General features: G+C 39.1%; 1 protein-coding gene and 1 pseudogene across 1 annotated transcript; both read right to left on the bottom strand.

Annotated features, from left to right (window-relative positions):
- Positions 1 to 7,843: 7,843 nt before the first annotated feature.
- On the bottom strand, positions 7,844 to 9,397 carry LOC131640607 (glycerol-3-phosphate dehydrogenase [NAD(+)] GPDHC1, cytosolic-like; annotated as a pseudogene).
- Positions 9,398 to 13,944: 4,547 nt separating this feature from the next.
- On the bottom strand, positions 13,945 to 14,427 carry LOC131640608 (uncharacterized). The gene has a single exon (XM_058910992.1). The coding sequence runs from the start codon at positions 14,425 to 14,427 to the stop codon at positions 13,945 to 13,947; it is 483 nt and encodes a 160-aa protein (XP_058766975.1).
- Between the last annotated feature and the right edge of the window lie 8,896 nt (positions 14,428 to 23,323).

Below are 23,323 nucleotides of genomic sequence, written 5' to 3'. Positions count from 1 at the left end.
GGCCCGATTCAGGAGCGCCAAAGTAAGACACATCCCAAGGGAACACAACGCGCAGGCAGACGTCCTATCAAAACTGGCGAGCACAAGAAAGAAGGGAGGTAACAAATTCGTAATCCAGGAGATATTGCCAAAACCCAGTACCGGGACCTCATCTTTCCTCTCACTCATAAGCGCAATTGGGGACGCGTCCTGCTGGATGACCCCCGTATACAATTACTTAACAAGTGACCTCTTGCCCGCCGATCCGAAAGAGGCCTCCACCATTCGAAGACGAGCTTGCTCGTACGTCTTAGTCGAAAATCGCCTCTACCGGCGAGGATTTTCCATACCTCTCCTCAAATGTATAGACGAGGGCACAGTCCCCCACATACTCCGAGAGATACACGAAGGAATCAATTCCCAACATCTAGAAGGAAGATCACTCGCTCGGAAGGCCCTCCGAGCAGGCTACTATTGGCCGACAATGCAAGACGACGCCAAAGAATACATGAAGAAATGCGACAAATGCCAATGTTTCGGGGACATGCACCTCACGCCCCCCAACGAAATCCTTATCGTCTCCCTGGCCATTCGCGTGGTGGGGGATGGATCTCCTCGGTCCGTTCGTGACCGGAAGCAATCAGAACAAGTATCTCATAGTTGCGGTCGACTATTTTACCAAGTGGATCGAGTCCGAGCCACTGGCCAAAATCACATCCTTGAACGTACTCCGCTTCTACAAAAGAAACATCCTCGCCCGGTTCGGGGTACCATTAGCTATCATCACCGACAACGGCACCCAGTTCACAGACGGGCGCTTCCAAGAATTCGTCACGAAATTAGGTACGAAGCAACATTTCGCGTCAGTCAAGCACCCACAAACGAACGGGCAAGCGGAGGCCGCCAATAGAGTAATTTTGAGGGGCCTCAAAAGAAGACTAGACAAAATAAAAAGGGGATGGGTAGAAGAGCTGCACAACATCCTATGGGCTTATCGCACCACCCCACATTCCACTACCGGGGAGACCCCCTTCCGAATGACGTACGGAACGGAGGCCGTGATACCCGTCGATATACATGTGCCCTCGAGACGCATCGAAGAGCCACTCGAGACAGAGGGCAACACCGAGGCAATCAGGGAAGAGCTCGACCTGGTCGAAGAAATTCGCACTGGGGCTGCTATATGCGAAGCTTCACTTAAGCAAAAAATCGCCCTAAGACATGACGCTAAGGTCATTAAACGGGAATTTAAAATAGACAGCCTAGTACTAAAAAGAAACCACAAAGATTCCCTAGAAGGCAAACTGGCCGCGAATTGGAAAGGCCCCTATCGTGTCCGAGCGAGGACAGAAAATGGGGCATACTACTTGGAGAACTTGCAAAGAGAAGAACTCACTCGACCCTAGAATGCTGAGAAACTCAAACAATACTACAGCTAAAAAGGTGCGGCCCGGTACGAGCCGAGCACCTCTAACTGAAACAAAACAACGGGAGCCCGCTCTCTTAATCGAGCAGACTCTTTGTTCTTCAAGGGGCCCTTAATATAGAGCATCCCCGTCGTAAGCACGTACCATGATGGCAGAACGCCCCGCTCGCGAAGGGACCATTCATGCCATGAGCCCCGGAGCTCAATACAACGAAATCCGAGACTCACCATATGCCAGGCACAAGTCCCCGGCAATCGACCACAGTTCCACACACTGGGCGATCAGTACATTATAAGTCGAGCAAATCTTCATTAAATGCAAAATAAACACACACACAAAAAACGGCAACGGTGTTTTTATTCATCGTTCATGAAAATTACAAAACAAACACCAAGTGAAGAGAAAACACTTCATTCCTCCCGAGTGGCAAATTCCTCCGAGTGAACATACTGATACCAATCTTCATCCCACTCGGTCTCGGAACCATCCACGTCAATCACAACCCTCACACTAGCCTCCCGAGTACGAGCATCTGAACTCAAAGAACCACGAGAGTGAGAAGCAGAGCCGGTCGAAGCCTGTTTCTTCTCCTTCACCTTTCTTACTCCACGGGAACACGAGGTTGAGGATACCTTCTTCTTGTTAGCTCCACCCATCCCTGCGAGAAATGTAGATAGAGAGGTCCATAAGACCTCCTTTTATATAAAAAGCAGGGGAACAACAACATCAGGAAGTAAACAAAGCATTCAAAGAAAAAATGCGTTGGGAACCGATAACACGTTTTCCAAAAACACATAACGCATGCGCACAAATTCCAAAGAAAATAACATAAGCGTTAAAAACTAAGTACGTTAAATAAAAACGGGCAAAAAACCCGAAAGTGTGCCCAACTACAGCCATCTAGGCCGAGCTGGTAAATGTGCATACATAATCAAAACGGGGGGCATACCCCCCAGAAAAACAACATTACAAAATACGGGCACGCAGGCCCCACACTTAGACAAAGGAAATCTTCAAACACCTTCCTCGACTTGGACATCCTCGGCTCCCTGCGTCACGGGCTCCTCCCCGAAGGCCGGAGAATCAATCTGGTCGCCCTCCACACGGTGGTAAGGCCCGGTGCCTTCGATCACCAACTCCACCCCCGGATTCTTCAATTTAAGTTGAGCCACAGTGGAGTTATAGGTATCCTCGGCATCCGCCACACAGTCACCCCCCAAGACTCTGATATATTGAATCAAGTCTGCCCTAGTTAAAAGAGCCTTCTCCTCTCTCGACTCATCCTCAGCAGGAGCCTGAGAAAGAACGGCGAAGAGAGGCCTCCCTAACCGAATAAGACATCATTGTTCCATACAAAGTCTTGGAGAGCAAGGTGTATTGACCTTTCACGTCCATCATAGCAGCCTCCTTCTGGTTCAGCCGAACCTTCACCGCATCCAGTTCCTCGCCCTGCTCCTTCAGCAATCGGTCCTTCTCCTCCGAAGCAGAGACACTCATCTTGACTTGCTCCTAAAGCAACTTCGCTGCTTTCGCTGACAAAGGTGTTGAGCGAGCATAGAGAGTGGCCATCTCCAAAAGATGAACCACGGCCGAAGCATCCTGCACGAGGAACCTTTGACGAATAGAAGGGTCCAAACCCTCAATATGCAAAGATTCAGCACGCGGAATAGTCAAGTAAGGACCATCCTCGAAGAGTCTGGGCTGAAGAAAGCACGAAGGAAGGGTAAAAATGTCAGCAGCCTCATCCTGAGTAAGATCCACGGCTTCGATTCTATGGCGCTTGCGGCAGACCAAGGCGTCCGGATCAGGCTCTAGCCGGTAGAGGAGGAAGAAGCACCTGAACCCGCAACCGGGGACCTTTGCACAGCCGCCAACCGAGGACACCCACTCCTCTTTACAATCCCCTTCAGCTTGCTCGCCTGCCTGAGCATTCGGTCATGACGTGCCCGATCCATAGCCTCTACAAAAAAAAAAAAGAAAAAAGTATAAGAGGTCAGCCCATCAAGAAAATCACTATCAAAAAGCTATAAAAAGCAAAAAGCTATGAAAAATAATAAAAAGCGAAACAAATATGGCATAAAAAGCATAGGGGCAAATACCCAGATAGGTAAAGGCCCCCTCATCAGTGCCCTTAGCTAACAGCTCCTTTATATTGATCACTCCTGGCTCCCGAATAATTTGCCCATCTTCACCAACCACAGGTGCCTCAAACTGATCCACCTTAGCAACAGGAGGAAGACCCTGCACAAACTTCTGGAGAACATCATAATCTCCCCGAGCATCCTCATCTAAATCAGAGAGCTTGGTAATGTACTGATCAGTAGGGTATTCAAAATGATCACGGGACCAAAAGAACCTAAAGCGATGCCGACGTGAGGTGACTGGCTCCCCGATATCGTTAAGCACAGGACGACCATGGACGTCCAAGGTCGGTACCTGAGCAAAAACGCTATCTCAGGCCTCCTGAGACTGAGGACGGATAAAAAAGAAGCGAGGTTTAAAGTGCTTCCGAGAATCAGAGTAAGGTTTGAATATCTTCTTGGACTGCTTTAAAGATACCCAACCAAAACGACCTTCTCGCATCGTGCACTGTACACAGAATATGTAAAAGAACAGAGGGATAGTCGCCCCTATCTTCAAATGAGCACATACCAACTCAAACGCCCGGATGAAGGCAATCGAGTTAGGATGAAGCTGACAAGGGGCTACGTCCAAGTGGTTAAGAACGCCGATCTGGAACTCAGTAAAGGGGGCCCGAAATCCCATCTCCCGGAATACGACCTCATACATAGGAAGCAGATCAGGAGTGTACACGTCGCAGATACGATCTCGTTCGGCCGGGATAAGTACCGACCATCCATCCCCGACCTCCGTAAAAATGTCCGAGTCGTCATCCACGAAGAAACTCTCGACGTCCAATGCCTTTGGGTGCACCCAAGCCGATTGGGGCACCTCCTGCCGGGCTGGAGGAGTTGAAGACGACGAGCCTGATGCCGTCGAGCGAGTCTCTTCGGCCATTTTTCACCTGAAACACAGGGGAAAGCAGTGAATTCGACAATTAAATCAAATCCACCCTTCCACCATCGTCCAGAGTGAAAGGGCACGCCTACGGCCCAGAGACCAGAAGAACTGCGTCCTTGCCTCCCCCCATAACCACAAATACCGAGCCAGAAGAAACTCGCGCCTGGGAAAAGGGAAAAAACGCAGGACCCCTAACTACGACGCAAGAGCACGAAGAAAAAACACTAAAAAGCATAATCAAACGCTTATCAACAATACAGAAAGCCAGAATCTAAAGATGAATGCAACAAAACACACTCATGGACGACGGAGAAACCTCCTATCCCCGCCGTACGCCACCACATTCATCATCTATGTTCATCAAAAAATCTTCCTAAAAGCTTACCCTAACCGCATGCAAACGATTCTAAAGAAAGATCAAAGCATAAAAATGCAGAAAGCAGGGATCACAGGTTAAACTTACAGTTACGATTTTGATGAAGAGTTGAAAAATCTGTAACAAACACCACTACAAGAGAAAATAGTCGACGGAGGGAGAACGAAGCAAATGAATTCGAAAAGTTTGGAAAAATGAGGGTTTTCCTCTATTTATAGGCTACCTAAGTCCACACACGCGCCGCACGTGCCAGACTGTGCAGAGGGATGGTCATCATTAAACCTACAGCCTAGGTAATTGAGTAGCCATCATTTTGCATTAAATAAGACACTCCCACTTACCAACTTTTCTGAAACGACACGTTTCCCTACTCCCGGCCTAACCCTTCTTCTACCCGGAAACGAACGACCTACCTCCCTCGGATATCTTAGGGTTGGATCCCAGAAAGACCCTCGGGTCAATTTTATATAAGTCGTCTCTCCTCTGACCGGAAGCAACGACTTGGGGGGCTCCTGTTCTGGACCGGCCCAATACAATCAATTGGGCCATTCCCGCCTTCGGCCCAACACACTTCAGATCACGCGTGGCGGTTTCCATCCGATCAGACCGGGCAAACTTGCCAAGTAACCGGCCATGAGGACCCCTCGTGCTCGGTAAACAACCAGTCCTCACGTCTCCTAAATATCCGCCCTAGAAGGAGGAGTCTAATCCGTTCCAAAAACATCCTATAAATAGCCCTCTACATACAGAGGGCAAGTAACCTTTTTCTTACCCTAAAAACTCTCTTACTTTGTTGTACCTTGTGGAATACATACTTACTTTGGTATCGGAGTGCCTTGCAGGTACAACACCTTTTTCCCCTCTCAACCGCTCGGAACTTCAAGCCTTCATTGTTGCTGGTCATCTGATCTGATCGGTAAGATCAATGACCAATTTAATTTTTCAAATAATTACCAATGTTGACTTGTTAGTATTACTATTCGTGTCTATGCTTCATAAGTTAGGATGTCTCATGGATACATATATCATGATGTGAATGAATAAGTTATATACCCGAGGAAAAAAAACCTCTCAAAGATCATTATGTAGTAATATGCCTCTTTGGTATTTTGAATATTGAAAGGAGAGATGTGAGAAGCATTGAACATCATTATCTCAGTGACCTATAAGAAGATTTCAGGAACCAATTATTAGCTACGTGCTGCTTAGTCACAAGAAAAAATAAAATTGAAAAAAAAATAGTTGGTTTATTTTGTTTACGTGTGTTGCAACATGGTCTTGATGCCATCAATATAACAATTGCCAACTCCATCACTGAATTATTCTTTCTGTCCATATAAAATGTGATGCATGAAATCAAATTTACAAAATATTAGTTTCACTAATTATGGACAAAAATTATAGTAAATAATTGTATATTAGAGTAGATTAGGTTAATGTGACTTTGAATGTTTAAAACTTTAAGCAAATTGTTGGTTACGGTAAGGTATATAACATTTTATCTCAAAATTCTCATTTCTTACATTGTATTTATTTATTCATTAATATTTAGACAAATTACATTGAACTCCCCTGAGTTGTTTTATATCAAATGATTTTAAGATATTAATTAACTTACCTATTCGGATGCACGAGACTTCTACTAAATGTTTGACATTAACTATATATGAATATTGTTGTTGTAAAGTCTAATAAAGAATATTTTTCACGGGTCACTATCACCACAGTACCTTTTTAATTTTAATCAATAAAATATTTGTAAATATCTATAGTTATTAGTAATATTTATAAATATTTATAGTTATTAGATATACTGAATTTATCATATTGGTGATATGCTACATATTTATTTTTTAATATTTGCACTTATTAGTAATTTTATAATAACAATTCTATATCAGTAACAACCAAGTCGATCTAAGATACTGAATTTTATTACTGAAACTCATTATTTTTACGGGTCACTATCACCATAATACTTTTCTTATGTGAATTTTATCACTGAAACTTACTATTTTTACGGGTCACTATCACCATAATATCTTTCTTATGTGAATTTTATCACTGAAACTCACTATTTTCATAAGTCGCTATCACCATAATACCCTTTTGCCTATTGCATTTCCAACTTTTTCTTTTTTTAAAATAGCTACTATATATAGTTTCATTACATCTATATTATGTTTTATGAATCTTAATTTAACATTCCTCATTCAAATTTTTAAACTTCTTTTTATGAGTTTGTAATATATTTTTCATCTTAAGATTTAAATTACCCGTGCGGACACACGGGTCTTTTACAGTTATCCTACAAAATAAGGTTAGCCCTTGGTGAGCAAGGTAAATACAATAGAGAAAAACCCTAAGCTAAAAATTTCTAATCAAGAAGAAAGAAATGGTAAACTTAAGAGTTACACTTTAACTTTAACCACTTACGGCTTTTAGCCTGGGAGAGATGTCTGATGTCACACCTCCCATTATTATATTCTTTCTGAACTAACGGAGACAAAGATGCAAAAAAACTCCAGTTGTTCCTTCTTCCTTGTTACTAATTTTCCCTCTAAGTTTTGAACCTATTTTCCATTGCAAATGTAGGTCCATTTAAATGAAATCTTTAGCTTTTGTTTTGTCTCCTTCCTTAGGTATTTATTAAAAGTGTGCACTATAAAGAAAAAGTGAGTGATAAATATCATCTCTGATGTACAGTGTGCAAAATATACAGACTTGCTAGTAGCACTCTCATTGGTAAGGGCTGCTACCATTCCCGAAATGGAAAAGTTTGTATTTATTAGTTGAATTTTTCAATTTTCCAATTCAATAGTTGATAAAAGGAAAATAAAAAGCTACAACAATAAACCAAAACACGGCCTATCAAAAGTGTATTGCAACTATCAAGACACACCAAATGCTAGTTATGAATATATTGATCTAGCTGCTTGATACTGATAGAATCAACCACAATTTGAAAGCGGAAGAAATTAAATTTTCATAACTACTACAAAAATAACGGTTCTGGTCTATGACTGCATGAAAAGTTGTTCATCATTTGAAGAAAAAAAGATTTTTGGTTATAATTGTGAATGATTTTTATCTTTATTTGCTTAGGTCCATAGTTCTCAGTCCCGAATAGCGGCGCAGGGTTGACAACCCCAAAATTGTGAAAGCGGTATAGCGTGTTAAAGCAAATTAATCAAAGCTATAACTTTCAAACATATATCTTAATCACCTATGGTTTCTCTGAACTAATTTTTCTAACATAAACAATTATATCATAGAAAAGCATTGACAATACAGATAGTATACATATATAATGACTAATTTGAAGCTTACCAGCACCGATTGTATAAACATTTTTCAAGCCACCCATGACCTCATGCGTAACAAGGTCACTATTGTCCCAAACAATAAAATGTGGTTGTCTCAGAAACTTCGCCAGAGCCTTCCTCCATTTCTCAACGCCACATTTTCTAGCATTTGCATACTCCTTGTTGTAGATTTCTGATGCAATATTTGGACCACCAAGATAAAGTATGTTCTCCATGGGAACTCCAGCTGTTAAAGTATACATTTTAAAGAGATGTAATCTGATTAAAATGTTCAAAAAGAGAATCAAGCAAAAAACATTAAACATCCTTTACTACACAGTACTAAATTTTTAGCTTCCATTGGTTAGTATCACATATTTTATAGAATGAAAAATGATATTATAGAGTCAAAAATGATATTTCTGCTCAATTGTATAAGAAATTTGCTCTCTTTTGAGTTAAGTTATAAAAATAGAGATGAAGAAAACTCTTACTTGCTTTGTGAATCATTTTTGTTGGAGTTATAATATGCGAAACAGGCTCCAATGCAGCCTCTATAACCTTTGACAAAGAGATAATTACAGGAATTGTGATCCTCTCCTTCCAATATTTACTAATCTCTTCAAAAATCTCCCGCGTTTCGGTCGAAGGCAATCCATTGACAACAATATCTGCATCCCAAACAGCTTCCTGCAAGTTTGTGACAACCTTCAAAGGACAAATTGGCATATCAATCATATTCAAACAAAAAACATCTTTCAGAATCTCATCGGCATACAATACAATGTCCTATCACCAAGCCTTGCCTCAACATATTTCAAATAAGCGCAACGCCGAATTATCCTCCTCAACACATCTTCCCTAGAGTTGATAACTTCAAACAAATGCTTCACATTAGCTTTATCAACTATCTTCAATGGTCTCCTCCATATCCTGATTTGTACCTTGTCGCGAAACTGACCGTACGTGTCTTGCAAACTGCTGCAAAAACACTACCCCGAGCACCAGCTCCTACACTAACAATCCTCAATGGATCACCATTAGCCTTAACAAGAAGGCGACGAAGATCATCAAGCTTCTCTTCTAAGCCATTGCAATTTTGAACAGATCCATTTGAGTCTGAATTACTACTAACTACACCCATTATGCAGCTACCCCACCAAGATATAAAACTCAAAAATGAAACAGTACTTGAAATTGAAATCTCCAATGATTTTAGTGCATATGAAAGACGGAAATGATGAAAATAATAATGCAATGTGCAAAGGTTATGAGTAAGAGAAAATGGTTGGAACATATAGGAATGGCATTAAAGATGCCAACTTCCCCATTTGACATTAATATTGGATGACTTTGCCAATCATGTTGCATGTGAGAGGTACCCCTTACCCCATCTTTAGATTGGTCCATTCCTTTACTTCATCTGCTATCTTTAATTTATAAAACACTTTCATAAGATTTGTTCACTCTTTGCAAATTTTTGTTTATTTTTTAAATATATATTTTTATTAATCTTTTTAATTTGTCTTAAAATAGAAATTTATTTTGTGAATGAGATTAATTAGAATGATCATAATTATAATTAAATCCAATTTTTTTTATAATCCCTTTATTGTCGTCAAACAAGTTCAATAAAGGATAATATAAAAAATAAAAAATAAACAATAAATTTTTATTACTTTTAAAGCATTAAATTAGATTAAGTATGTTCTTAAATAAGTGTAAGAATAGTTACATCATCGATAACTTAGAGTTTATCATGGGATGGCTATAGACCTAAAAGAGAGAGATTCAATCATCAATGTGAAGTCTCTCCATCAAAGCATTAAAAATACAATGTAATTTTACTCTAGAGCTTCACACTAGATGCACGTTATGAGCTTCTGCCAATAATTAGATGTTATCGGATGGCCTCCTGCATTTTATGTTGATTACTTCTTGTTTTTTACTGACTTAAAAATTAGAGTGTTAACTGTGCATATCCACTCTACGTCCTCGCACTTGAGACTCGCTCTGCCCCACCATGAAGCTCACTCAAATCTCGGCAACATTCAAAAGACAAAAAGAAAATAGACATCTTCGAAGGTTTTGAGACAACGAGAAGGTAGATGGAACTCCGAATGAAACGCCTTCATTAGTCATAATTGTCATCATAACCAACCCCTCATTATCGGGGTTCATCAACAATTGGCAGAAGCTCATATGACTTAATGTACCTCAAAGTGCTCATGAGATTAGATTTGTGCATGAAAGATTTTAGTTCGTTCGAAGGCGGGAACCTTTTGGCATTTAATGACTCCTTTTGGTGTGGTCGACCTTGACGTACCAGAAAATGAAATCCTAGAGGACGATCAAGTTAGTTTGTCAAAGGTTGTCAAGACCTTAAGGTCAGTCCTAGAAAGCGAGTTTGAAACCCTCCAACTTGATAATAACTTGGCACAATCGGTCAGTATATGTAAGACCCCAATCCAAATAAATTATTTTGTTTATTGTTAGTGGGTTTTTTCTCTTTTACATCAAATAATTTAGAGTTCATTAACATTTTAGAAAATATGCTAAAATAGAGAATTCATTACGAGAAAGGGAGCATTTTAGGCTTTCTATAAACTGAAATTATGGCACTTACAACCGATGTCAAGACAGATGTCCTAACAACACACAATGTCAAAATAGATGTTATAACAGCTAATGACTTACAACACACTTATTAGAACTGAAAGTAAATGACAGAATGATAAATAACACAACGAATTGTTAACTCAGTTCAGTGCAAACAATACCTAATTTGTGGACTACCAAACCAGAAAGGAAGTCCACTATCAACAGTATTAGTTCAAAGTTAAACCCCATGTTTACAACTTCTCGCCTAATCACTAACCAACGCTACTTATGCCTAGAAGTCGACATGTAAACCTGAGAAAGCGCCATCCCACTTCCAATCACCGCAGTGATAAAACAACCACACACCCTGTGACCAAGGGATCCCAAGTAGAAAGATTACCCTTTCCAATAAACAAAATACTTAGTTAAGCGCCCTAACTAAGAACAATATTTGATCTTGCTTAAAAGCTTTGATCAATAACAACACTCAACTCACTTGCTTAAAAGCTTCAAGAGTGAGAATACACGTCCACCTCAATGTATCAGAAGATACATGAGTGACACAAATAAACATAAAACATGAAGAACTTTAAGAACTCCCAAAACAATAGCCCTTATTGCTCCCACGATTTTCCTTACAAGAAAGCTTAGCAAACTAGGTTTTCCAAGTTTCCTTTTTATAGATACTTGCAGAATTGGCTTGGACTTCAATTTGAATAAAATCTTCTCTTTTTTTAAATAGCAGCAAGATCTTTTTACAAATTAGGAGCAAATAAAAATAATATTAAATATAAGTTTTCCAAAAGAATTCTCAAAGATTCTTTTTTTAAAAAAAACTTGGACTAATCTGACTAATCAACATTTGTCCTAATTATCCCTTGATAGCCTCCGCCTGTAATGATTATCTGAATATTCCAGATTCTCATATTTTTCAATAAAATCTTTCAAGGTTTTAAAAACAGTCTGAACTGTCAGGATGTTCTGGTGTAGAATGTCACAACATCTGGCAGAATATTTGTCCACACACATAACAACAAAACATATTATGACAGCAGAACAGGATGTTACAACATTTTGTTCAACATCAGCTAAGAACCATGTTTTAGCAAAATTATGTCAATACATAAACGACATATTTGAAAATTTTAAAAATAAGGAAGGGTAATAAGGTATTTTTACAATGGAGCATTTAACACTCAATGAGCAAGGGAGGAAATACAAATTTTATCCTTTTTCCCCTTCTTTGAGTTAACGATCATGAAACATACTTAAGTCCAAAACTCAATTTTTGTTTCTTTTTCTCTCAAAAACAACTTCAACTCTCATTTTTCCACACTCAATTTCATCTTTGTAAAGAAAAATTTAGAGGTAAGTTTTATTCCTCCACTATTTCACCCTCCTAAGTGAACCAAACCCTCAATTTGTAAAAAAAAACTATTTTTTGTCCTAATTGTTTATTAAAGCTATGCATGTACAAAATTGATACTTAATGATGGTAATTTATTGTTAGGGGCTGGTGCTAAGGGCTTGGAAGATTCTCAAGAAAGCTTGGAGTAGTGGGTTAGACAAAGGAGAAGCTTTTGACTTAAGGTGGGTTCCTTTTAGGCTTGAATTCTATATAATAAATATATTATTGATTAATAGAGATTTTAGATTAAGTAGGGAAGAACTACCCCCCCCTCCCGAAACCCTCACTTTATGAGAAATTTAGAATATGAGAATAAGTGATTAAGAAATTATGGTACCTTGTTATTGTTAAAGGTTATTTAGTATTAAATTAGAATGTTTATGTTTCCATTCTATGATGATAAATGCAAAATTCTATGGCAGGTTTGTGCTTTCTTAGCTTTGATTTTGTTTAACCAAGTGATATAGTCTTCTATTGTCTTGGCCGGAGGCACATAACAAAAAAACACGTAAAATAACGCTAATGTAATATAAGTTTATGGGTTTCTTAATACTAGCAGTAAGTTTGGCTTGGTGATAAGAAGTAAAATATTCTTTCAGCTTATCGACATTTATTTTAGGGTCGGGGGTGAACTCGTAAACGCGTGAATGCTACCAAAGACTGAAAAGGAAATAAGTACGCAAAATTTCCAAATGCGAGCTTTTTCTTCCTGCAATGGAGGTTTCGGAACATATTCTTGATTCTCAGCAGCAATGGGAACCTTGAGTTTGGCTGCAAGGGGCAAAGACTCTTTATAAATTTTTGAACTTGATGGTTTTGTGGAGGAAATCATTGTTGCAGATAGTAAAAATAACATTTAGAGAAGAAAGAGTTGAAGAATATAGTTTGTTTGAGAGGAATCAGAAGCTAAAAGAAGAAGAAAAGAAATGAGGAATCAAAGTATTTATATGGGAAAAAGAAAACTCTTCAGTTTTCCTTTTTGATAAATGGCGCCAAAATTTGAGACCCATGGTCTTTACATAGAGGCGGAACCAAACAGTTGATTTTTTGTGGCCAACGTCTTCCTAAGAAATCGGAGGCATTATGAGTTTTAGGGGATGCACGTTCTGAGGTAACGTCTTGATAAATTTTACATGATGACAATGATTTTAGCGCATTACTTGAAACAGTAATAAGAAGATTAAAAAACGCCAATATCTCCAGTTTGCTGAATAAGGCATTTTTTGGGGGGGCGTTTTTTTGCCTGGATATTTGACGTCATTGAGCTCAACGAATAAATAAAGGAGTTCAGAGAAATACTTAGTGAAATTTGTACAGTTGTGAGGAGTATTTTGATGAAGATAGTTTAGCTCAAGGAAGTTGAAGTCAAGAGCATTTCGACATAAAAAAGTTTTAGTTTCAAAGTTGGGACTTAGTTTTTTCCCTCAAAATTATATATATTCAGAATTTTGACATCATAAGTTGGAACGAATGGCAAGTTTAAGATAAATAAATGATTTTTGGTCTTATCTACCAAGAAAACTTGTGGAAGCAAGCCTAGGGACGAAAAACATGCAGCGTAATACGTGTCGATTTCTAAGCAGAAGGTTGTATGCAGTTAGTCATGTTTTAGTATAAATAAGAGTTCTAGCGTTAGGATCAGGGTTTTAAGATTCTGAACAAATATGTAAGATTCTGAACACCACTTATTATATATTTAAGAAAAAATTTACTTTTACTTTACTTATCCTTTTTAAATATTTTGACCTTCTTTTTACTTTGTTTTTTACCAAGATTTCGACTACGTCGAAATCCTGTACTTTTTTCTGCAAATTTACTTTCTTTATTCTAAATAGAATTTATAGTCCATTTCCATCTTACACAACAATCAAACACACTTTTCAAGAGTTTATGCACATATGTCCTGGGATTAAATGAGGAAGGTATTTCCTTATTTCTCAAAGACTTGCTAGCATACTCTAGAATACGACATGGTCGTGGTTGGAATGAAAGATCTGGTTCTACTTCAATTGTATCTGGCAGAATAGGATGAAATGAATCCGACACAAACTTCCGCAACTGAGACACGTGGATTACATCATGCAGCCCTGATAGTGAAGGAGGCAACACTAACCGGTATGCGACTTCACCTATCCGCCTCATGATCTCATAAGGTCCTACGTACCTCAGGCTAAGTCTGCATGTCTTAAACGGTCCTTTCAACCTCAATCTCGGAGACACTTTCAAGAATACATGATCTCCTACATCAAATTCCAAAGGTCTCCTCCGTTTATCCGCATAACTCTTTTTTCGGTCTTGAGCTTGTTTCATATTGTCTCAAATCTTCTTGACCTTCTCCATTGTTTCTGGGATTATTTCTGGTCCAAGAATCCCCTTCTCACCAACTTCGAACCAAAACAAAGGCGATCGACATTTTCTTTCATACAAGGTTTCATATGGTGCCATCCCAATGCTTGAGTGGTAGTTATTGTTATACGCAAATTCTATCAAAGGCAAGTTATCTGTTAGAACAAGATTTGTTCTGATCAATTATCTTAGTTTTGATGATAACAATAATATGAATTTTGCTTAAGATAATATGGTACTCTAATCCAATGCAATTTCCTTTTCAGGAAATATATAAAGAGTATGCATAATTCAGCGCTCAGAAGCTTTGTCTCAAAGGGTTCAGCATGCAACATCAGAACATGGTCTGGCAAGACATCAGAAGATGGTCGAAGCAGAATCAGAACATGGGTCTATGGAAGCATCAGAAGAACATGAGATCAGAAGCACTGAAGTTCTGATGGTATCACGCTCAGAAGCACTTCAAGGTCAGAAGATCAGAAGATGCTTTGCACCAAGCTGTTTGACTCTGATGATATTCAAACGTTGTATTCACAAACATCAGATCAGAAGGAAGTACATGTGGCAAGCTACGCTGACTGACAAAAGGAACGTTAAAAGCTATTAAAGGCAACGTCAGTAGACACAGCGTGAACAAGGCTCGAGGAAGTTGACAAAAGCGTATAACATTAAATGCGATGCTGTACGGAACACGCAAAGCATTAAATGCACTCAACGGTCATCTTCTCCAACGCCTATAAATATGAAGTTCTGATGAGAAGCAAGGTTAACGATTCTGAACAAAACAACTCATATTAACTTGCTGAAACTCTGTTCTATTCGAAGCTCAGAATCTTCATCTTCATCAAAGCTCACTACATTGCTGTTGTAATATATTAGTGAGATTAAGCTTAAACGTTAAGAGAAATATCACAGTTTGTGATTATAGCTTTTAAGAAGCAATTGTAATACTCTTAGAATTGATTACATTAAGTTGTAAGTAACTAGAGTGATCGTGTGGATCAGAATACTCTAGGAAGTCTTAGAGGTTATCTAAGCAGGTTGTAACTAGAGTGATCGTGTGGATCAGAATACTCTAGAAAGTCTTAGAGGGTATCTAAGCAGTTGTTCCTGGAGTGATCAGTGTGTGATCAGAAGACTCTGGAAGACTTAGTTGCTGACTAAGTGGAAAACCATTGTAATCCGTGCGATTAGTGGATTAAATCCTCAGTTGAGGTAAATCATCTCTGCGGGGGTGGACTGGAGTAGTTTAGTTAACAACGAACCAGGATAAAAATAACTGTGCAATTTATTTTTATCGGTCAAGTTTTTAAAGCTACACTTATTCAAACCCCCCCCCCCTTTCTAAGTGTTTTTCTATCCTTCAATTGGCATCAGAGCGCCGGTTCTAAGGTGCAAGCACTTAACCGTGTTTAGAAAAGATTCAGGAAGAGAAAAACGCTTCAGTAAAAGATGGCTGATGAAACTGCAAAGTCTACATCTACATCTGGCTCTGCTGAGCAACACAACGGTAACAATGGTTATACTAGACCGCCGGTATTTGATGGTGAAAACTTTGAATACTGGAAAGATAAACTGGAAAGTTACTTTCTTGGTCTAGATGGTGATCTATGGGATCTTCTGATGGATGGTTACAAACATCCGGTAAATGCCAGTGGCGTAAAGCTGACAAGGCAAGAAATGAGCGATGATCAGAAGAAGCTTTTCAGGAATCATCATAAATGCAGAACTGTTTTGCTGAATGCTATCTCTCATGCTGAGTATGAGAAGATATCTAACAGGGAAACGGCCTATGACATATATGAGTCCTTGAAAATGACTCATGAAGGAAATGCTCAAGTCAAGGAGACTAAAGCTCTTGCTCTAATCCAGAAATATGAAGCCTTCAAGATGGAGGATGATGAAGACATTGAAAAGATGTTTTCAAGATTTCAAACTCTTACTGCTGGATTGAGAGTTCTTGACAAGGGATACACCAAGGCTGATCACGTAAAGAAGATCATCAGAAGTTTACCCAGAAGATGGGGTCCTATGGTGACTGCATTTAAGATTGCGAAGAATCTAAATGAAGTCTCTTTGGAAGAGCTGATCAGTGCCCTGAGGAGTCATGAAATTGAACTGGATGCAAACGAGCCTCAAAAGAAAGGTAAGTCTATTGCACTAAAATCCAATATCAAGAAATGCACTAACGCTTTTCAGGCTAGAGAAGAAGATCCTGAAGAATCAGAATCTGAAGAAGAAGATGAACTGTCCTTGATCTCCAGAAGGCTAAATCAACTCTGGAAGAACAAGCAAAGAAAGTTCAGAGGCGTCAGAAGTTCAAAGAAATTTGAACGTGGAGAATCTTCTGATGACAGAAGATTTGACAAGAAGAAGGTCATGTGCTATGAATGCAATGAGCCTGGACACTTCAAGAATGAATGTCCAAAACTTCAGAAGGAAAATCCCAAGAAGAAGTTTCATAAGAAGAAAGGTCTTATGGCAACCTGGGATGAGTCAGAAGATGATTCAGACTCTGAAGATGAGCAGGCTAACTGTGCGCTGATGGCGACAGAAGATGACGGATCAGAATCTACATCAGAATCAGATTCTGAAGAGGTATTTTCTGAACTTACTAGAGATGAGTTAGTTTCCAGTCTAACAGAACTTCTGGAATTCAAGTCTCAGATTAGTCTCAAATACAAAAAGCTGAAAAAGCTATTTGAATTTGAAACAAAGAAGCTTGGGTTGGAGAATTCTGAATTAAAAGAAAAACTTTTAAAATTATCCAATAATGTTGGATCTCCTTCTGATTCAGAAAAATCCACTCCTAGTCTAAACCATATTCTGAAAGAATATGATTTAAGTTTCAGGAAGTTCTTATCTAGAAGTATTGGCAGAAGTCAGCTAGCTTCTATGATATATGCTGTGTCTGGAAACAAAAGAGTCGGCATTGGTTTTGAGGGTGAAACCCCATACAAACTTGAACCTGTTGATGAAATGAAAATCACATACAAGCCATTGTATGATCAGTTCAAGTATGGCCACTCCCATGATATTAGGCACACTTCACATGCTCAAAGTTTTCACATAACACACACCAAAAAGCATGTGACACAACCTAGGAAATATCATGAAACTCATATTAAGAATTATCATGCTGTTCCTCCTTCTGCCTACAATGTTAAACCTAAGTTCAATCAGAACTTGAGGAGAACTAACAAGAAAGGACCCAAGAAGATGTGGGTACCAAAGAAAAAGACTATTTCTTTTGCAGATTCTCTTGGCGACAAAGAAGATAAAAGTCAACATGTCATGTCACCTGGACTCAAGTTGGTCTCAACACTTGAAGGGAAGAAGGACTGTCTTCCAAGTTCTGGTACTTAAATCTGTTGAAGAAACTATGTTCGTAGGAGATCAGAAAAGAAAGTTTATTAGTCTTGGAACCATCTGTTTTGTTTGTTTCTAAAGCAATGGTGTTTCGTTCTTGATTATTCTGAATGCTCTAAATGCTACAGAATATACAATATTGAAACATTGATTGTAGAAGAATCAATCAATATCTGGTTTGATGATAAACTTGGTTCCAATGAAACAAAGCAGCTTAAGAATTTCTGCAGATACAGTTTCGTCTTATCAGAAGCTGCAGAACAAAGAAGTGAATCTCCAGAAGCTGTGTATATCAGAAATAATGGATCAGAAGATCATTCAGATTTACATCAGCACACTTCAGAAGGAGTGTTTCCAGAAGAGAAACTTGATCAATTCAGAAGCAGTGATCGGAATCAGAAGGCGTAAAGCCTATTGAATATTTCACACCTGTCATCCATTATCTGATGATAAACACGTGTCTCTACGGTTAGTACGAAGCGTGCAGTTGAAAAGACGCCGACCTAGGTAACTGTATTAAATCATTTCATTTACCATGCTATCTCTCCTAATGTCATTTCTCATTTAATGCAAAATGATTTAATTATTTTCAAATCTTTTAAATAGCCCGCTTCAACTTCATTCTTTTCTCCTTCTCTCTATTTTGTTCTACATCTTTTTTTCGCTGCATCTGTTTTTCTTTACAAACCCTAGTCTTTGTTCTGATCTTACGGCATAATCATCATGGACTCTTCCTCTTGTTCATCTTCCTCAAAAGAAAAACTTACTTCTTCACAAATCCTTCTACGAAATTATGAATATGCTCCTTTGAAAACTTGCTTGATACCCACGAAGGACTTGGAGGTTTTATGTGAAACTGCTGTGGACTTAAACAATCTTAAAGCGAATGGCTTTAAGTGTGATGCAAGAATCCTTGAGCAAGGATGGTCCAAGTACCTTAATAGATTGGTTGGTCCAATTTATCCTGATCTTGTGAAGGATTTCTGGGTACATGCAACGGTTACCCCAACGGCCATCATTTCATTCGTGCTAGGGCATGAAGTGGTTATCTCTGAAAAACTGATCAGGAAGCTATACAATCTGAATGATGAAGAAGGATGGTCTGGTTTTCGACATGCATCTGTTGATTGGTCGATAGTTGAAAAACAAATCTCTCAGTCTTCTGGGATTGACTCGAATAACACAGGCACCTTGAGGCCATTTTATAGAGTATGGGCTGAGATTATTCTGGGTTCTCTTCACCACAGAAAAAGGATGCTCTCCTCTTCTTACATCAGTCCAGATCACAAGCACACTCTTTTCTGCATTGGCAAAAAGACTGAGATCAACATTTCTCATATTCTGTTTGAGAATCTGAAGACTTCAATCTTTGAGTCAAGAGAAGAGGAAAGGGCGAAGTACCCTCATCTTTCAAGAACGACTATTCCGTTTGGAAGAATGATTTCAGACATTCTTATTGAAAGCAAAGTGCTGGACTCCATCAGAAAACTCAATGCATCCCATTTGCTTGGAGTAGTTCAAGGTCCCATTTTCAATGGTGTGGATTTGTTCAGATTAGAACTCATTCAAAATGTACCTTCTGTGTGCTCAAGCTTTCCTGACATTCTCTCAAGAAGAGTTGCTGTTGAAGGTTTTGCCTCCTTGTTTCAAGAAGAACTGCATCAGGTTGTCAAGTCTTACCTGGAAGATTGTGTTAGGAAGCAATCAGATATTGATCCTGCTTGGATCCGTGGCAGAGTACTTCCGTCCAAGGCTGACCTTTTGAAGAAGGATCAGAAGGAACAAAAGGCTAGGTTTAAAAGAAAAGCCCGAGAAGATGAGGCTAAGGAAGCCAAGAAGTTGAGAGTCACCTTTGATCCTGACAAGGTGGACTCTGAAGAACGAAGGGAGAAAAGGATTAGAGATTCCTTTCGCAGAACCAGATCTTCTTCTTCTGTGCAAATCTCCAGGCAGGTTTTTACTCCACCTCCCTCTGTCCCTAAACCATCCTTCGAATCACCTCCATTTGAACCAAAAATAAACTTCACCTTACCAAATCCTTCTCCATCAACCTCCTCCTCTCCCATTCTAAATCCCACTCCTCTAAATATTCTTCCCCCAACTCCTTCTGATAGGACTTTCTCACCAATTCTCTTTACAAATAATCCATCCTCATCAATCATTCTCTCAGTTATTCCCTCCTCCTCATCCACCGCACCTTCACCTTCTGTATCCCATCCCTTACCTACCAGAAAATCAAAACCCTTTTGTCCTCTCTACCCGGACTACAAATTCACCCTCAATCCGCCTGAACCTGAACTCTCTACCTACCTGGAACTTTTCAGATATGAGGTAATCAATGGCTTAGACCTTCTGAAGGAAGCCTTCCTAAATGGTCTGAATGATGTTTCTACAAGAAATATCTGGAAAAGATTTCGCAAGGTGTTTCAAGAAGAAGCAATAGGAGTACAGAAAAGACTAGTGGCTGCTGCCCCACGGCCTCGTGGAATTCTGAGGAATTATGAAGACTTCTGGTTTGCTAGTCTCAAAGGAAGACATCTGTTGGAAGAGAAGCCCTTCTTGGATGAGATGGAACAATTAAGACTGGCTGCTGAAATGGAAGCAAATCCATGCAGGGATATTGTTATCTTTATTCCTGATTATCCTGTTCTGCTCGGAGACTTCAAGACTCTCTTTAACTATCTGAGGGAAAACCCTTCTGAAAAAGACCCAAGCTTGGTCATTCCAGAAGTTGTTGACCCACCAGAAGTTAAAGGTCCTTCTGCTCCCAGGAATCTAGCTGCCATTCTTCAGGCACTTGAGAATGGAGACTCGGAAATTCTTGCTGCAGAATATGGAGATGCTTCTATGCAAGAAGCAGATGTTGAAGATCATGTTGCTGAATCAGATCCTGTTGAGGAAATCCCTGCAAATGATCTATCCATGGAAGCTACAGATCAAGTTGCTATTCCTGTGGTTGAAAGCGGTGAAGCTTCTTCTGATAAATCTTCTCGTCTTGCAAGGACTCTGGAAGAAATTCAGAAGAGACAGGATGAGCAAAGCTCACTCAATGCTGAGTTTAGAGCTTTCATGGTGAGGCAAGATGGACACAACAATGAGGTTCAAGAGATGCTGGCCAAGATCCTGTCAAGGCTAGGGCCATCTTAGATTGAGTCTATGTTGTTTCTTTCTTTTCGTTGCATCTGTTTTTGTGCATCTGATCTTACTTATCTTCATGTACTTCTGTACCTGATGTTTGAACTTCAATGAAATCATCTTCTTCCTCCGTGTGTTTCTTTTTGATTGTCTCTGAATCTTTTCTGTTTTTTGATGATATGACAAAAAGGGGGAGAAATATGTGATAAATGATTTGATTTAATCAGTTGCTTTCACTAACAAGAACTGCAAGTTCTATATGGTTTAAGTGTTTTGCAGGTATAAAGAAGTGAAGAGAATCTTCAAAGCACACAAGAAGCAAAACCATAAGAAGCGTTATTCTGTAAAAAGAATAAGCTCATGGAAACTGAAGCAAGCTGAGTGCTGTCAAGCTTCAGAATCAGAAGCACTGATAATAGAATTTGATCCATATTTGTCTATTTGTTCTGACAAAATTCTATTTGCTCTGATACATATCATGTGTTCTAATATACATTTTATGTTCTGACTCGTTCATGCTGACTTTTGTCGTTTAGTTTTTGTTCTGTATTATTTCAGGATGTAGAGATGCTCTGATGATGCTCTGGTACATTCAACAATGTTCTGATACAAATCTAGCATGAAGTGATGTTGGTAGAAATTCAAAGCTCTGAAGCTGTCCTAAATGGAAGCAGAAATCAGAAGCTGTGAATGTTCTAAAGATCAAAGAAATTCAAGTTCTGAAGCTGTCCTAAATGGAAGCAGGAATCAGAAGCTATGAGTGTTCTAGGGATCTAAAGAAATTCAAGTTCTGAAGCTGTCCAATGGAAGCAGAAGTCAGAAGCTATGAATTCTCTGAAGACAGAAGCTTATGTGATCGTCTCTACCGAAATAATCAGGGAAGTCTTTTATTAAAGTTCTTCGAGTATTTATTTCAGGGGGAGATTATTTATCTCAGGGGGAGATTGTTAATCTCAGGGGGAGACATATTCACATGCTTATGCTATAGCTGTGTAATTTGTCTTTTGCCGTCTGCTCTTTCTGATCGCAAATTCATATCATTTATATATGTTTTTGTCATCATCAAAAAGGGGGAGATTGTTAGAACAAGATTTGTTCTGATCAATTATCTTAGTTTTGATGATAACAATAATATGAATTTTGCTTAAGATAATATGGTACTCTAATCCAATGCAATTTCCTTTTCAGGAAATATATAAAGAGTATGCATAATTCAGCGCTCAGAAGCTTTGTCTCAAAGGGTTCAGCATGCAACATCAGAACATGGTCTGGCAAGACATCAGAAGATGGTCAAAGCAGAATCAGAACATGGGTCTATGGAAGCATCAGAAGAACATGAGATCAGAAGCACTGAAGTTCTGATGGTATCACGCTCAGAAGCACTTCAAGGTCAGAAGATCAGAAGATGCTTTGCACCAAGCTGTTTGACTCTGATGATATTCAAACGTTGTATTCACAAACATCAGATCAGAAGGAAGTACATGTGGCAGGCTACGCTGACTGACAAAAGGAACGTTAAAAGCTATTAAAGGCAACGTCAGTAGACACAGCATGAACAAGGCTCGAGGTAGTTGACAAAAGCGTATAACATTAAATGCGATGCTGTACGGAACACGCAAAGCATTAAATGCACTCAACGGTCATCTTCTCCAACGCCTATAAATATGAAGTTCTGATGAGAAGCAAGGTTAACGATTCTGAACAAAACAACTCATATTAACTTGCTGAAACTCTGTTCTATTCGAAGCTCAGGATCTTCATCTTCATCAAAGCTCACTACATTGCTGTTGTAATATATTAGTGAGATTAAGCTTAAACGTTAAGAGAAATATCACAGTTTGTGATTATAGCTTTTAAGAAGCAATTGTAATACTCTTAGAATTGATTACATTAAGTTGTAAGTAACTAGAGTGATCGTGTGGATCAGAATACTCTAGGAAGTCTTAGAGGTTATCTAAGCAGGTTGTAACTAGAGTGATCGTGTGGATCAGAATACTCTAGAAAGTCTTAGAGGGTATCTAAGCAGTTGTTCCTGGAGTGATCAGTGTGTGATCAGAAGACTCTGGAAGACTTAGTTGCTGACTAAGTGGAAAACCATTGTAATCCGTGCGATTAGTGGATTAAATCCTCAGTTGAGGTAAATCATCTCTGCGGGGGTGGACTGGAGTAGTTTAGTTAACAACGAACCAGGATAAAAATAACTGTGCAATTTATTTTTATCGGTCAAGTTTTTAAAGCTACACTTATTCAAACCCCCCCCCCCCTTTCTAAGTGTTTTTCTATCCTTCATTATCCTTCCAACTTCCACCTCTTTCTAAAACACACGCCCTTAACATGTCCTCAATGGTCTGGATAG

This window comes from Vicia villosa, unplaced genomic scaffold, assembly GCF_029867415.1.
Source record: "Vicia villosa cultivar HV-30 ecotype Madison, WI unplaced genomic scaffold, Vvil1.0 ctg.003228F_1_1, whole genome shotgun sequence".
Taxonomy (NCBI): domain Eukaryota; kingdom Viridiplantae; phylum Streptophyta; class Magnoliopsida; order Fabales; family Fabaceae; genus Vicia; species Vicia villosa.
This window is presented reverse-complemented; position numbering and strand designations above follow the sequence as displayed.

What these genes read in the sequence shown, in the direction of transcription:
- LOC131640608 (XM_058910992.1), bottom strand. Translation starts at nt 14,427, where the DNA reads ATGAAACAAGCTCAAGACCGAAAAAAGAGTTATGCGGATAAACGGAGG.